Consider the following 16,689-nt stretch of genomic DNA (forward strand, 5'->3'; position numbering starts at 1 on the left):
GGACATTTGGGAACATGGTTAGAGAGGTGTTTATACAAGTTAGGGCTGCGTTGGCTGGAACTGATGAAACATGAGCAGTAATGTCACAAGGAGGAGGAGGAAAGGTGGTCTTGTAACAGCACCAGCTCTCCAGAAGTACTGGTGCTGAGGCCAGTTTTATCCTTACCATCTTCATCTTTTAAGATCTCCACCCTCTATTGAGAGCAGGGATGGGGGAGGTTGGGAGGGCCATGGGTTATTGACAGAGTTGCTACCTGTAAGGGTGGCCTGAATGGGGTTTGGGGGCATGAGTATGCCATTCTTCTGGAAGACTCATAGATAATCTTTAAGCACCAAGGGAAGGCTGGTGTTCATCCCTGTAGTTCCTCTGTAAGTCCCACGTGATGTTCTCTGTTAATGACAAGGGATGGCATGCAGGCTTTCCCTGGCTTCCAATATCTCCCACACTTCCATCTTGTCCCCTCAGGTTTCCACCCTCCCCTTTCAGGCCCTGACCTCCTACTGAGAAGGCAAGGAGCAGCTTCCACTTTCCTGTTTAAGAGTGATGGGTAAGCTTTAATGGCAACCCACTCCAGCGTTCTTGCCTGGAGAATCCCAGGGACGGCGGAGTCTGGTGGGCCCGTCTATGGGATCGCACAGAGTCGGACACGACTGAAAGCGACTTAGCAGCAGCAGCTGCAGCAATGTGCCTGAATACCGAGAGAAGGTTACATAGCTGGGAGAAGGGTTTGGTTACAGGTTAGCAATAAAATATACAAAATCAATGTCCCCACAGCCCCGTGCAGAAAAGACAAATTTGAAATGCACAAAAATACATTTTATGCAGAAAGTCACCACAGTACACAACATGATAAAGCTGTGAGTAGCACTTACAGTCATAATACCAAACAATGAATACTGATGCAACCAAATTGAAAGAATATTGGGAGGATGGAGAGATGGAAGTGTGTGCAGAGGAGAGGGAGGTGAAAGAAAGCCCTTCCATGATGGAAATTCAAAAGAAAATACCTAAAACTGAAACACTATTAAGGAGCATGTGATTTGGAGACAAATACAAAGTAAATCAGCTAAAAAAAAAAAAAAAGAATGATGGGTAAGCTTTGCTCCCCTCTGGATCTCCTGCTTTGACTTTTCAGAACTGGGGTCAGCAAATTTTCTCTGTAAGAACTCTTACAGTAAATATTTTAGCCTTCATGGGCCAAGAGGCAAAAATCAGGAATATTTCCACAAATTTTTGGACAAAATTCAAAACTTAATTTATAGATGCTGAAACTCAATTTTATAGTTTAGTGGGTCATGTTAGTTTCATGGGTCATGTAATATTCTTTCAATTTTTCTCAACCATTAAAAAATGGAGGGACTTCCCTGGTGATCCAGTGGCTAAGACTCTGCGCTCCCAATGCAGGGGACCCAGCTCTGACCCCTGGTCAGGGAATTAGATCCCACATGCCACAAATAAGAGTTCATATGCTGCAACTAAGACCCAACACACACACAAAAAAAGACCCAACACAGCAAAATGAGTAAGAAAATATGTAAATATTAAAAAAAATATATATATATATATATATATATATATATATATATATATATATATATAACATTCTTTGTTTGCTGGCCATACAAAGACATGTGGCTGCCTGAATTTGGCCTGTTGGCAATAGTTTGCTGACCTCTATTCTGGAGCTTTACATGAAAGAAAAAAATCCACAAAAACTCTGAAGTCTTCTGCAGTCTAAAATGCCTCTGACTTACTAATGCACTCTTTCACAGAAACTAATGAGGGTGACTTCCATGGTGGTCCAGTGGCTAAGACTCTGCACTCCCAATGCAGGGGGCCCAGGTTCGACCCCTGGTCAGGGTATTAGATCCCATATGCTGCAACTAAGTGTTCATAGGCTGCAACTAAAAAATTGCACATGCTGCAATTGAAGATCCTACATGCTGAAATGAAGATAGAAGATCCCATGTGCTACAACTAACACCCAGTGAATAAATAAATACATAACTATTATTAAAAAATGTAAAAAAATTTTCTTGATTTGCTGGTCATACAAAGACAGGTGGCGGGCTGAATTTGGCCTGTTGGAAATAGTTTGCTGACCTCTATTCTGGAGTTTTGGGGCTTTCCAGATAGCGCTAGTGGTAAAGAACCTGCCTGCCAATGCAAGAGACATGAGACATAGGTTTGATCCCTGGGTTTGGAAAATCTCCTGGAGGAGGGCAAAGCAACCCACTCCAGTATTCTTGCCTGAAGAATCCCATGGACAGAGGAGCCTGGTGGGCTATAGTCCACAGGGTTGCAAAGCGTTGGACATGACTGAAGCGACTTAGCACACACATTCTAGAGCCTTACATGAAAGAAAAATATCCAAAAAAACTCTGAAGTCTTCTGCAGTCTAAACTGCCTCTGACTTACTGAAGCAGTCTTTCATAAAAACTAATGGTGGTGGTGGTGGGACCTCCGTGGTGGTCCAATGGCTAAGACTGTGCTCCTAATGTAGGGGGCCTGAGTTCCATCCCTGGTCAGGGACTAGATCCAACATGCCACAACTAAGAGTTCTTACGCTACAACGACATCAAAGATGCCTAGTGCTCCCAACCAAGACCCAGTGCAGCCAAATAAATAAATAAACAAACAAAAAACCCAAACAACTAATGCAAGAGTTAGGAAGTGTGGGGAAGAAAAGCATGGGATTGTCAATACTTCAGGCTCTCATGTCTCCTAACTGGAAAAGCATGCTTCTTTCCATACCAGCTGCTAGAGCAGTGCCTCTGCAGCTTGCTTCTGATCCAAATCACCAGGCTTCTTGTTGAAACTAGGGTCCCGGGTTAGAAAGTCTGATACCAGTGGCTTCTGGGCAGGATCTGTAGTGGTTCTCAGGGTGAGGATAGCTGAAGAAACACCATACCAGGGGCTGACTAGTTATAGAGAGCACAAAATAATCTCCCAAACTGTGCTTCACACAAAAAGTGTGGTCCCTGGCCTAGCAGCATCTGTGTGGCTCAGATCTTGTTAGGCTCACCCCAGACCTACTGCTGGGAGAAATATCAATAACCTCAGCTACTCAGATGACACCACCCTTATGGCAGAAAGCAAAGAAGAACTAAAGGGCCTCTTGATGAAAGTGAGAGAGTGAAAAAGTTGGCTTAAAACTCAACATTCAGAAAACTAAGATCATGGCATCTGGTCCCATCACTTCATGGAAAATAGATGGGGAAAGTGACAGACTTAATTTTGGGGGGCTCCAAAATCACTGCAAATGGTGCCTGCAGCCATGAAAGTACAAGACACTTGCTCCTGAAGAAAAGTTATGACCAACCTAGACAGCATATTAAAAAGCAGAGACATTACTTTGCCAACAAAGGTCCATCTAGTCAACACTATGGTTTTTCCAGTAGTCATGTATGGATGTGAGAGTTGGACTATAAAGAAAATTGAGCGCCGAAGAATTGATGCTTTTGAACTGTGGTGTTGGAGAAGATTCTTGAGAGTCCCTTGGACTGCAAGGAGATCCAACCAGTCCATCCTAAAGGAGATCAGTCCTGATATGCATTGAAATGACTGATGCTAAAGCTGAAACTCCAATACTTTGGGCACCTAATGCGAGGAACTGACTCATTAGAAAAGACCCCGATGCTGGGAAAGATTAAAGGTGGGAGGAGAAGGGGATGACAGAGGATGAGATAGTTAGATGGCATCACTGACTCAATGGACATGAGTTTGAGTAAACTCCAAGAGTTGGTGATGGACAGGGAGGCCTGGCATGCTGCAGGTTGCAAAGAGTCAGACATGACTGAGCGACTGAACTGAACTGAGACCTACTGAATCAGAAACTTGGGGGTGGGTTGGGCAATCTGGCTTTCATCAAGCCAGGTGATTCTGATGCAGGCTCAAACTTGAGGACCATGGCCCAGCATCATTACTAGCACCTGGGGGAGTGACTGAGCACCCAGTGAGCAGTTAAGCCCCAGGTGCCCTGTAACTGCTTTGTTCTCAGAGAGCAAGGTCTATGGGGGGAGCTGCAGGCATGATTTCCACAAGAGAGATCTGGAAATGGTATTTTCGTCCAGCCTTCTGGAAATCAGTGGGTGCCTTTCTATACCCAGGGGCACCATAGGTTCTAGAGATAAAAAATGCCACCTAGTGTGATGACAGTGGGGTTTTCAGCCTTTTTTTTTTTTTTGTCCAAGTGAGCAGGCTGCTTGAGGACTTGCACACCCAGAAACTTTTCCAAGTCCTCTATCCTTCGCTTTTCCTGAGATTTCAACAAGGCCCAGTGGGGGACCTTGGTCCTGGGCCCCCAGGTAAGCCGCGGGAAGCTTCCTGACCTCACAGGCGCGGGTGCTTGTGTCATCACTGCCACCCACCGGTGTCCCTCCCGAGCCGGCTGATGTCACAGAGGCCCCGCGGCCGGGATGCTCGGCCTGTGCGTGGGTGGGGCGGGCGGAGGCCCGGGCTGCGGGAGGTCGCCCGGCCCGCGCGGTCCACGCCCGGTGCTGCTCCCGTGCGAGGCCTGCTCAGGGAAGGAAACGCAAGACCGGACTTGGCAAAAGGGCCGCTTACGTTGTCTTTGGGGTCAGTATTCAGAGTATTTGCCAAGGCCCTCGAAACTTGGCGCGCTCCCTGCGAGGCAGTTGGGGTCTCGGCGGCGGCGGCGGATGCTCGGCGTGGACTCCCAGGCCTCAGGATGGCCCCCACGAAGGGGAAATGTGTCTGCGAACTGTGCTCCTGCGGGTAAGGCTGCCGCGCGCCCAGGGCCCGCGAGCCTGGGTTTTCGGACTCCGAAAGTCGAGTGAGACCTGACCCTGGGCTCCGGTAGCACTATGGTGGGTGCGTCCTCTTGTTGCTGTCCTGTAGACTGTCGTGTTGCCAACTAGCAGTTACCGCGGTCGCGATGAGTGAGTCCCAGTGAAGGTGGCTGGTCCTCAGGGCGTCTCTGTGGTCCTGCCACGCAGAACTGCATGGAGGCTGAAAGTGGGCACAGATGTGTAGAGTTTGTGCACACCCCGCTGCAGCCCAGGGCATGTTGGGCGAGGTCAGAAAACCCCTGGCCAGGTCTTGCATCTTTTGTTGGTTTCCTTTTGGAAGAGTCTATGATGGGGAAGAGGAATCCTTTCATGTAACTGGAGTTTCTCACTCAGAGACATTGTCGCTACTTAGAAGTGTAAGGTATTTCTAAAACTCGTGTTCACAGTGGTGTAGAGTTGAACAAGAATAAGGAAAAGAAGCTATTTTTTCACTGTTCTCTCCTGGCCATTGCCTTTAAGAACCATACTTGGGTGAAGCTCGTGGTCTTGAAGAGATTGTGGGTTTTAGTCAGAGTTGTTGATTTCTTTCCTATGTCTCACAATGCCTAAGGTGGCTTCTTTCACCGGCTTCCCAAGGACATTTTAGAAATTGCCGGGCTTGAGAACAACAGAGGAGCAACAGCAAAGAGGGGCGGCCCTGGGGTCAGCCCTCCTGGATGGTTGCTAACTGTGGGGTCTTGGGCAGGTAACCCATCTTCTCCAGGATTCTCTAAGGTTTCAATGAGAAAGTGTGTATGAGACACTGGATTGTGCTAGAAATGTGTTATCATGTTGGAAGCTGCAATAGGTGTTTGCCAGCTATGTTACTTGAATATTTAAAAATGGCATCAGGATTGGGGAGATTTAAAAGGGATTCTAGAAACTGGGTTAGCAGCCTTACACATCTCGGGTGTCAGTGGGTGGTTCTCAACCTCGGCTGCTCACGAGAGTCACCTGGGGAGCTTAAAACAATACTGGTTGCCCAGGCTGTTATATCACCAGCAGTCTTTTGGCAATTTTCCCATTTGCCAGGATTGGGAACCGCTGAGCTAGATCAAGTAGAAGCATGGGTCTTGTTTTTAAGCTTTGTTAGGCAGATCCAGAGCAGTGTTGTAATCTGGGGCTAATTTTCCACACTAGTGAGGGAAAACCTCTACGACACCCTCTCCCGGGGCCCTTTACATACCCTCTCATCTTCTCTTAAGATACTTGAGTTATTCAGTTAGGACTGGGGCTTAATTTGTTCTCTTGTGGCTGTTGGGATTGAAATATCTGATACAGTCTCCGTCTTTGCACAGTATCCATTCCAGTTAGGAAGGCAGGAATGTTCATTTAAGAGGTGCAGAGGATATGCAGAGAGAAGTCTCTGTCCTAATTCTGTCGTAAGGGATATTCCTTCTCTGTTTCTCTTCTGTCCCTGAAAATAGCTTATTTCCCATCAGATGCAGAGTCCGTCCGTGGGCCTCTCCTTTCCTTCCTCCTGCTCCTGTACCTACCCTTCCACTCGGATTTCAGTCAGGGGGCTCCGGTTGATTCTCACATCCATCAGCCTTTCTCTTCTTTTAGTCTCATTTCAGTTCTCAGAGTGCTTGTTGGTTCATCTCTTTATTTCATCAACCTCAGCTTTTAACAGTCGGCGTGATCCCCCTCTCCCAGTATCTGCCCCATTAATGTTGCCATAGATGGTCCATTTACACTGGTTTTATTTTTTTAAATTTACTTTTTACTGGAGTATAGTTGATTTACAGTATTGTTTCTGTTGTACAGCAGAGTTAATCAGTTACACATATATCCACTCTTTTTAGATCCTTTTCCCATATAGGGCATTATAGAGTATTAAGTAGAGTTCCCTGTGATACATACAATAGATTTTTATTATCTACTTTATTATGTGTAGTAGTGTGTCTATGTCAAACCCAATGTCCTCTTTCCTCCCGTGGGAACCGTTAAGTTTGTTTTCTATGTTGGTGACGCTATTCCCATTTTGTAAATACATTCATTTGTACCACTTTTTAAAGATTTCGCATACAAGCAATATCATGATATTTGTCTTTGCTTGGCTGACTTCACTCAGTATGACAATCTCTAGATCCATTCATGTTGCTGCAAATGTCCTTTTTTTTAATGGCTGAGTAATGTTCTGTCGTATATATATGTACCACATCTTCTTTATCCATTCCTCTGTAGATGGACATTTAGGTTGCCTCTATGTCCTGGCTATTGTAGGCAGTGCTGCAGTGGTCACTGAGGTACACATATCTCTCTGAATTGTGGTTTTCTTCAGATATAAGCCCAGGAGTGGGGTTGCTGGATTATATGGTAGCCCTATTTTTAGTTTTTTAAGGCACCTCCTTACTGTTCTCCATAGCAACCACACCAAGGTACATTCTCATCAACAGTGTAGGAGGTTTCCCTTTCCTCCGCACCCTCTCCAGCATTTATTGTTTTTAGATTTTTTTGGTGATGGCCATTCTGACTGGTATGAGATGATTCCTCATTGTAGTTTTGATTTGTATTTCCCTAATAATTAGTGATGTTGAGCATCTTTTCATGTGCTTTTTGGCCACCTGTGTGTCTTCTTTATAGAAATGTCTATTTAGATCTTCCTGTTTTTTGATTGGGTGTTTGTTTTTTTTTAATATTGAACTGCCTAAGCTATTTGTAATTTTGGAGATTAATCCCTTGTTGGTCTCTTCATTTGCAATTATTTTCTCCCATTTTGTGGGTTGTCTTTTTTTGTTTATGGTTTCCTTTGCTGTGCAAAAAGTTTTTGAGTTTAATTAAGTTCCACTTGTTTATTATTTATTTATTTTAATTTTCATTACTCTAAGAGGTGGATCAAAAAAGATCTTGCTGTGACTTATGTCAGTGTTCTGCCTGTGTTTTCTTCTAGGAGTCTTATGGTTTCCAGTCTTGCATTTAGGTCTTTAATCCATTTTGAGGTGTGTGTGTGTGTATATAGTGTGAGTGTTCTGATTTCATTCTTCTACATGTAACTGTCCAGTTTTCCTAGCATCACTTATTGAAGAAACTCTCTTTGCTCCATTGTATGTTCTTGTCTCCTTCATCATAGATTAGGGACCATAGGTGCATGGGTTTATTGCTGGACTTTCTATCCGATTCCATTGAGCTATAGTTCTGTTTTTTGTGCTGGTACCATACTGTTTTGAGGCACCTTTATAGTACAGTTTGAAGTCAGGGAGCCTGATTCCTCCAGCTCCATTTTTCTTTCTTAAGTTTGCTTTGGCTATTTGGGGTCTTTTGTACTTTCATACATATTGTAAAAGTTTTGGTTTAATTCTGTGGAAAATGCTATCATTAATTTGATAGGGATTGCATTGCATCTGTGTATTACTTTGGGGGGTATTGTCATTTTGACAATGTTGATTCTTTTAGTCGAAGAACATGGTATCTCTCTCTGTGTCATCTTTGATTTCTTTCATTTTATAGTTTTCTGAGTACAGGTCTTTTGCCTTCTTAGGTAGGTTTATCCCTTGATATTTTATTCTTTCTGGTGTCATGGTAAATGGGATTTCCTTAATTCCTCTTTCTGATCTTTCATTGTTAGTGCATAGGGCTTCAAGAGATTTCTGTGTATTAATTTTGTATTCTGCAACATTACCAAATTCATTGATGAAGACGAACCCTATGGTAAGATGAGACAGCATTTCAGTGGGAGAGGGCGGCCTTGATTCTGAGTGAGTCACCTGCCCTCCCATGGCTTCAGTTCCCCCATGTTTTTGAAATCAGGAGGCTTGTGGAGGCCTGTGGGCCTGCCAGCCAGGGAGGGAAGCCCCTATCTCTTCTTTCCTCTTCTGCTTTTCCTCCTAAGGCTTTGTTTGAGCAAATTGTCCTTTAAAGTCCTTTCAGCTTTGATTTTTGAACACTTTGTTCTTATTGGGGAGGCTCAGGATGTACGTGGAGCCCTGGGTGGGTAGGCTTCCCCCCTGGACAGGTGGACTTCCTTCCGTGGGAGCCCCTGCTGCAGGCTGGAGGAATGGAACTCTTGGAGAGAGTTCTTACTTTTGGCCACAAGATGGCAGCCTTCTCCCGACCAACTCTGCCAGATCAGCGTAAAAGGACAACAATACCTTGTTCTGGGTTTTTGTTTTCTTTTTTTAAAAATAGATTTACCTTACGTTTTCTAAAATGAGCAGTTAGAGTTTAGGATCCAGCAGAGCTCAGGAAGTGGTAGACCTTGAAGGGTAGATCACAGATGACAAGGAGAAAGTATTCAGTTCAGTTGCTCATTCATGTCCGACTCTTTGGGACCCCATGGACTGCACCAGGCTTCCCTGTCCATCACCAACTCCCGGAGCCTGCTCAAACTCATGTCCATTGAGTCAGTGATGCCATCCAACCATCTCATCCTCTGTCATCCCCTTCTCCTCCCACCTTTAATCTTTCCCAGCATCAGAATCTTTTCCAGTGAGTCAGTCCTCATCGGGTGGCCAAAGTATTGGAGTTTCAGCTTCAGCATCAGTCCTTCCAATAAATATTCAGGACTGATTTCCTTTAGAATGGACTGATTGGATCTCCTTCAGTCCAAGGGACTCTCAAGAATCTTCTCCAACATCATAGTTCAAAAGCATTAATTCTTTGGCACTCAGCTTTCTTTATAGTCCAACTCTCACATCCATACATGACTACTGGAAAAACCATCGCTTTGACTAGATGGACCTTTGTTGGCAAAGTAATGTCTCTGCTTTTTAATATGCTGCCTAGGCCAGTCGTAACTTTCCTTCCAAGGAGCAAGCGTCTTTTAATTTCATGGCTTCAGTCACTATCTGCAGTGATTTTTGGAGTCCAAAAAAATAGTCTCTCAGTGTTTCCATTGTTTCCTCATCTATTTGCCATGAAGTGATGGAACCAGACGCCATGATCTTAGTTTTCTGAATGTTGAGTTTTAAGCCATCTTTTTCACTCTTCTCTTTCACATTCATCAAGAGGCCCTTTAGTTCTTCTTTGCTTTCTGCCATAAGGATGGTGTCATCTGCATATCTGAGGTTATTGATATTTCTCCCAGCAATCTTGATTCTAGCTTGTACCTCATCCAGTCCAGCATTTCTCATGATGTACTCTGCATATAAGTTAAATAAACAGGGTGACAATATACAGCCTTGTATTCCTTTCCCGATTTGGAACCAGTCTGTTGTTCCATGTCCAGTTCTAACTGGTCTTGACCTGCATACAGATTTCTCAGAAGGTAGGTCAGGTGGTCTGGTATTCCCATCTCTTGAAGAATTTTCCATAGTTTGTTGTGATCTACACAGTCAAAGGCTATGGTGTAGTCAATGAAGCAGAAGTAGATGTTTTTCTGGAATTTTCTAGTTTTTTCGATGATCCAGGAGGTGTTGCAAGTATCTAAATCTGGAGACTCCAACCCCTCATAAAACTTTTTAATGAGCTTTGATGGTTTTAAAAAACCAGACACATTTCCTGAATTAAGCCCAAGGTTTTCTGTCCACAACAGTACCCCAAAATCTGGCAACAAAAAATCTGGCAATTGGTTTCTTACCATGAAGTGTTATAATTTCTTTTTCAATACAGTCAATGCCAGATAACCAAACATATTCATGCGATGTGGAAATATACAGCAAGGTAAGCATTTAAAAATTGTTTCTAACCATCTCATCACTTTTCTTGTGATGGCTACATTGAAGTGTCTGAGTGTTTGAGTGTAGAGACCCTACTTTTGTACATACTAAGATCGCCTGAATGTCCTCAGCACTTCCTGTTCCTGAAAAAAATGCCAAACTTTCACAGTCTTCAGTATTAGACCACCTTACATTTCTGTAGTGTTTTGAAAATTTAAAAATTTTAAAACCATTTTCTCATACATTATTACCTTTGTCTCTCAACAAAGGGAGCGTTGCTTAGTTTGGAAATTCAATTCCTTGATCTTAGCCTTCATTTTCCCTGGGGGTGTTTTCTGTTTACAGAGATGTTCTTGCCCCAGATGACTAAATTTGCAACTGGGGGTGGGGACGAAAGGATTCTGGGGCAAGGGGTAGGGGAGGGCTGAGGATAAAATAAATTGTTAATCAGCTTTTTAAAGCTAGAAGGGATCTTAATGGTTCCTAGCTTTTATTTTACCGACAAGGAATTTGAGGCATTAATTTTAATATCCGAGAACATATTTTATTAAGATTAAAGGACAATTAGGTCAACAATTAAATTTTATTCATCTTTTACTGTGTATCAGACTGCTGGATGTTACAATTCAGTCTGCCATCTGCGTTCAAGTCACACTGGATCATTTTTGACTGTAGATGATAATGGGAAGGCTCCTGTCCAGTTGAGAAATATTACCTGATGTTAAAAGAGTATAATTCTAAAAGCCTTTTAGTAAAGTAATATAAATAGCAAATCTCTCTCCTGAGATTAAGTTGTAGTAACACTATTTTTTCTGAAATTCTTGTTAAATTGTGGTTAATCAAGGGATTGATCCAGCTTACTTTTATATCTGATTATTTTATGACTTGCAGTGCACTGTTTTAAAGACTTCATGCAATCTTGCAGGAAATTCCAGGCCTGGGTAATGTATCATGAAATATTTATGTAGCATTGGTAGTATGTGCAGCATTTCATAAAAAAGGTAGTCCCATAGAGGACTTGCAAATTGCTGAAAAGGATGTGGATTTGGCCCTTGCAAGGGGCTGGGGAGGAAGGTGATCTCAGGGGCAGCCATGTATCTGCAACTTAAATCAGTTATGTTAACCAGGGAGGAACTTGTTATTTTAATTTTGGAAAATATTTTCTTCACATCGATGGAAATTTCCTTAACCTTAGATTTTATTTTCTTAGAGTCTCTGTTACAAATTAAGAGGAAGGGGGAAAGAAAATCGAGGAGTTGGTTTGATATTACATGTTTCAAGAAGAATTCTTGTTTTTAATTTAAATAAAATTGACTTCATAAATTCTTATTAAGAAAAGAAGACAAAGAGCAGCTTTTAATAGATGCTTGCTGGTGGCTTTTTATCTTTAACAGAATCCAGATAGAGAAGCCAACAGTGGGGGGGGCAGTGGGGGTGGAACCTTTAACATTGAATTATTTTTGTTGTAGACCTTATGCATTCAAATGTTATATCCTGTTTAAAAATAATGGTATTTTTGTCATATCAGAATTAGTGTTTGTTCATAAATACCTTTAATCTTATAAGTCAATATGTATTATTAGTCAAATTTCAGATATTAGGAAATTGCCGAGTACAACTTCGTGGTAATTCAAATTACAGTAGTTAAAATGATCTACTCAGTCTTAAGAGTTTCTAAGTGGATGAGTTTAGAGAAACTGTGCTCCAATTCCATCATGCCCTGGGTAGTTTTAAGCACTGTTCCCTCCATCGGTAACAAATATTTCAGACTGGCCTTCAGATGATAAAGTTCATTTGAGGAAATGAAGTATCTCTTGGGGGGAGGGGTGGGAGTAGCTAAGCCACAAATGCACAGGATGAATAAAGTGAGTGACGCAGGACGGCAGAGGGGGACAGATCCCTGGGAGGGGTGCTGTGCAAGCTCTAGGAAGGGGAGATTGCTTTCCTGGGGAGGTCAGGAGGGTCAGTGCCAGAGTCAGACGGCCTGGTTTTGAATCCTGACTCTGCTGCTTTGAGCTGTGGAAGCTTGTGCAAGTGGAATGTGCTCAGTCGTGTCCAGCTCTTTGTGACCCCGTGGACTGTAGCCTGCCAGGCTCCTCTATCCATGGGATTCTCCAGGCAAGAACACTGGAATGGGTTGCCATTTCCTCCTCCAGGGGATCTTCCCAACCCAGGGATCGAACCGGAGTCTCCTGTGTCTCCTGCATTGAGGGCAGATTGTTTACCACTGAGCTATCAGGGAAGCCTGTGCAAGTGGAAGACAGGGGTGAAAACTGTGTTAACAGGCCTGGCATGGTATGACGGGCTCTGCTGAGCTCTGGCGGCGGGGGGATGTCTGCACCAGGAGCCTGGGAGACAGAGATGTGGAGCATCACACCCACACTGAGCGCTCGGGGGCCTGTCAGGGCCTCAGAACGTGAGCTCTCAGGGCAGAGAGAGCTGTTGATGGATTGGAACAGGCAAATAACAGATAAAACACTCTTCTCCCTCAAAGAAGTACTTAAAGGAGCAGCATTTTCCTCTTCTTTTTTCTGTTAAAATAAATATCCAGTATCTGAATCAGGCCACACTTAAGCCTGTTATTCAGTTAGAGCTGAATGGATTTATAGTTCTTAATATACATATTTTTAAAGTGTGTAGTCTCCGTTCCATTCTTGGCGTTTTTTGAAATTCACCAAATAACTTAGGATGATTTACTGTGAGAGCCAGCCGCGTGCGGGACTTAGCAGAGATTGTGAAGCCAAACCCCGTGGGTTCAGTTCCCAGCCTTTCCGCTCAGCAGCGGTGCCCTGTTGTACCATCTGACAGCATAGTCCCCTCCTGTGTGCTGCCGTGTCCGCATCTGTAAAATGCAGGTGACGATAGGGTAAGACTCTGCTCTCCCAGTGCAGGGGACATGCCTTAGATCCCTGCTCGGGGAACTAAGATCCCACATGCTGCATGGTTTGGCCAGAAAAAAAAAATGCAGATGATAACAGAGCCTGCCTCAGAGGGTTTTTGTGAGGATTGTGTCTTTATTAAGCAAACAGAACAAGGCCTGGCATACATTGTAAAGAGCACAGATAAGTGTTATTCTATAAATATAAATAAGATGTCAGTCTGTGGGCCAGGTTGTGAGGCGCTGAGAAGTGTGAACAAGATCTCTTCTCTCATGGAGAGCTTGCACTCTAGAAGAGAGTGTTAATTTTGTTTATTAACTGGTTGTTGTTTAGTTGCTCAGTCGTGTCTGACTCTTTGCGACTCCATGGACTGTAGCCCACTAGGCTCCTCTGTCCATGGGATTTGTCAGGCAGGAATACTGGAGTGGATTGCTATTTCCTTCTCCAGGGGATCTTCTTGACCTGGGGATTGAACCTATGTCTCCTGCATTGGCAAGCAGGTTCTTTACCACTGAGCCACCTGGGAAGTCCTTGTTAACTGGTAGGTACTTAAATGCTCTGCAGAGAATGAAAACTGAGTGATGTGCTGAAGTTCTTGGGAAACTCGATTAAATGTGGAAGATAGGGATCGTCTGCAAAGATCGAATCTACCCTTGACACAGCTGGGAGGCTCTCAGCCCTTGCAAGGCTGTCTACACTTGAGTCCAGCAATGACTGTACTTCTCAAGTTCCAACTGACGTTAACAAACTTTAAGGTTAAGTTTCTGTTCGGTTTAGAGCTTTCCAAGCCTTAAGTTCAATGACCCGGGCATTAAAGGCATCCTTATTGTGTAACATTCTCTACCATTCTATTCTGGAGTTTTCTTTATGGGCTGGTTCGGAATAACTTTGAAGCATCTGTGATTGTGTCTCTAAAAGGAAATGGCAGTGTTTCTGAATGGCTGTCAAGTTAACCACTTAGCCAAATCTATCCACATAGTTTAGATATCCAGGTATCCAAAGGTCCCTTATTCTTTTATTTATTATTTATTTGTCAGCTGTGCTGGGTCTTCAATGCTGTGTACCAGCTTTCTCTAGTTGCAGTGAGTGGGGGCCGCTCTTCATTGTGGTGCAGAGGCAGTGGCTTCAGCCATTGCAGTGCTTCTCATTGCAGAGCATGGGCCCTTGGCACACGGGCTCAGTAGTTGCAGCACACAGGCTTAGTTGCTCCACAGCACATGGGATCTTCTCAGACCAGGGATCAAACCCGTGTCCCTCGGACTGGCGGATTCCCAACTGCTGGATCACCAGGAAAGTTCCATGTCCCTCATGCTTAATCAAATTAAGTTGTAAGATAAGGAATACCTTAAATTTCTGCTTGTCCTGGTCAGTTAATTTTAAAAACAGTATCATTAAAAAAAAAAAAAAACAATTTTTCCCACTTAAACTGTCCATTTTCTCCTTCAAGTATACTTTAACTGTGTTTTCCAAATAAAGTTTATATAATATCTGAGAACAAGAGCTCAAGGTGAAAAGCAAAGCATTGATCGAATCCCCTGTTTGTTTTGTATCTTGCTTCAAATGGGAAGGCAGGGGATGGTGATAGGGAAAGAATTAGAGACACTGAGGCAGTATGTTTGCATTCTAGTCCTGGTTTTGATGAATGATGAGGTTTGTGAAGTTGTTCAGGTCCTTTAACATCTTTGAACTTCTCCAAGTCAGTGATCATCAGTTTTGTTTGTTGATGATAGTGTGAAGGGGGTATCTCATTGTAGCTTTGAGCATTTCCCTGATGATTTGCTATAGTGGACATTTTTTCCATAAGCTTATGGAAAGTCCTAGGCCCATTTTAAAAAATCAAACTTTTCTTTTTGCTATTGAGGTAGATGAGTTCCTTAGATGTTTCGGAACTGAACCCCTTATTGGACATATGTTATCCCATTCTGTAGGTTGCCTTTTCATGTTGTTAGTAGGAATGCAAAATGGTGCAGCCACCATGGAAAACAGGATGGTGGGTTCCCGAAAAAGCAAAAGTAGAGCTACTTGTATGATCCATCAATCCCAGTTCTAGGTTTTAATCCACAAGAGTTGATATCAGGATCTCGAAGAGCTCTTAGCACCCTCTTGTTTGTTGCAGCATTATTCACAATAGCCAAGGTGTGGAAGCAACCTAAATGTCCATTGATGGATGAATGGGTAAAGAATATGTTGTATATACACACAGGAAAATATTCTTTAGTTCAAAAAAATGAGGAAATGCTGTAATATGGACAACATGGACGAACTTCAAGGATGTTATGCTAAGTAAAATAAGGTAGTCATAGAAAGACAGATGTGATTGTATTCATCCTTTTGTCTAAAATAGTTGTGAATTCATAGAATCAGGGTGGAATGATGGTTGCCCGGGGGTGAGGGAAGGGGGAGATGGGGAGCTTACTAATCAGCACACATTGTTCAGTTGTATAAGATGAATGGATTTGTTATTGTGCACTGAAAATTAGGATAGAGCTCATGTTAAGTGTTCTTACCACAATAAAACTAAAATAAGAAAAGTTAGTGATCATCAGACAATGAAGTAGTCCCTATTGCCCACAATAGCTTTTTTTCTAGGCCTGTCTAGAAAAACGTCTCGGGGTTCTGAAGGCATGTGCAGAGGTCTCCTGGTGCCTCTGTTGATGATCTTGGAGAAATGAGGGGAAAGTGGAGATGTGTCACAGAGCTGAGGGTGGACAGATGTCCTCTAGACTTTGCCAACAATTCCTGAGTAGCTGCTTAGAATGATTAAGTGTCCTTCTCGGGCCTCATGATGTTTGGTCTTGGGGGTATGTCTGATGTATTTGTAGCTGCCTAGCCCTAACTTTGCATTGCTTACCATTTTCGTTAACCAAAGAGGCTACCAAGAGTTCAGTGTACTGTCTCCACATTTCAAGGGGAAGAGGGCCTGGTTGGATCGGCCTGTGACCTGGTTCCTCTGGCATCCGGGGTCCTTACCCTTGGTCCAATCAGTTGAGTTGTGGGAGTTACATGATCTAAACTGAGCAGTTAGAGGAAGGGGCTATTTTGTGTAAGAAGGTAGGGGAAGGAAAAAAATGATAGGAGAAATGATTGGCCTCTTGCCAAGTTATCCTTGCAGATAAAGTTGGTGAAAGATGGATTAGATGATAGTATAACGAGGTGGATTCCTAGCTCATTGAACAAGCAGAACCATTAGAGTGTTGACTGATGGCTTTTTGCCTACTTGGAACAGCATCACTAGCAGCATGCCACAGGACTCTGTCATTAGCTCTGTCCAACACTTTTATCAAAACTTGGATGAAGACATAGAAGTCATCCTTATCAAATGTACTGAAAACACAAAATGAGAAGAAGAGAGCAAGTGATAGACGACAGAATCAAGATTCAAACTTATCTTGACAGGCTGGAATGCAGGGCCCAAAACCGAG

General features: G+C 43.3%; 1 protein-coding gene across 1 annotated transcript in view; it reads left to right on the forward strand.

Annotated features, from left to right (window-relative positions):
- The first annotated feature begins 4,456 nt into the window (after positions 1-4,456).
- SAXO1 (stabilizer of axonemal microtubules 1) overlaps positions 4,457-16,689 on the forward strand; it is a 104,118-nt gene continuing 91,885 nt past the window's right edge. Inside the window, exon 1 of the mRNA XM_043891102.1 lies at positions 4,457-4,738. Within this exon, the coding sequence (XP_043747037.1) occupies positions 4,692-4,738 (47 nt within the window). The 5' untranslated portion in view covers positions 4,457-4,691. The remainder of the gene's footprint in view (positions 4,739-16,689) is intronic.

Source organism: Cervus elaphus, chromosome 29 (genome assembly GCF_910594005.1).
Source record: "Cervus elaphus chromosome 29, mCerEla1.1, whole genome shotgun sequence".
Lineage (NCBI taxonomy): Eukaryota > Metazoa > Chordata > Mammalia > Artiodactyla > Cervidae > Cervus > Cervus elaphus.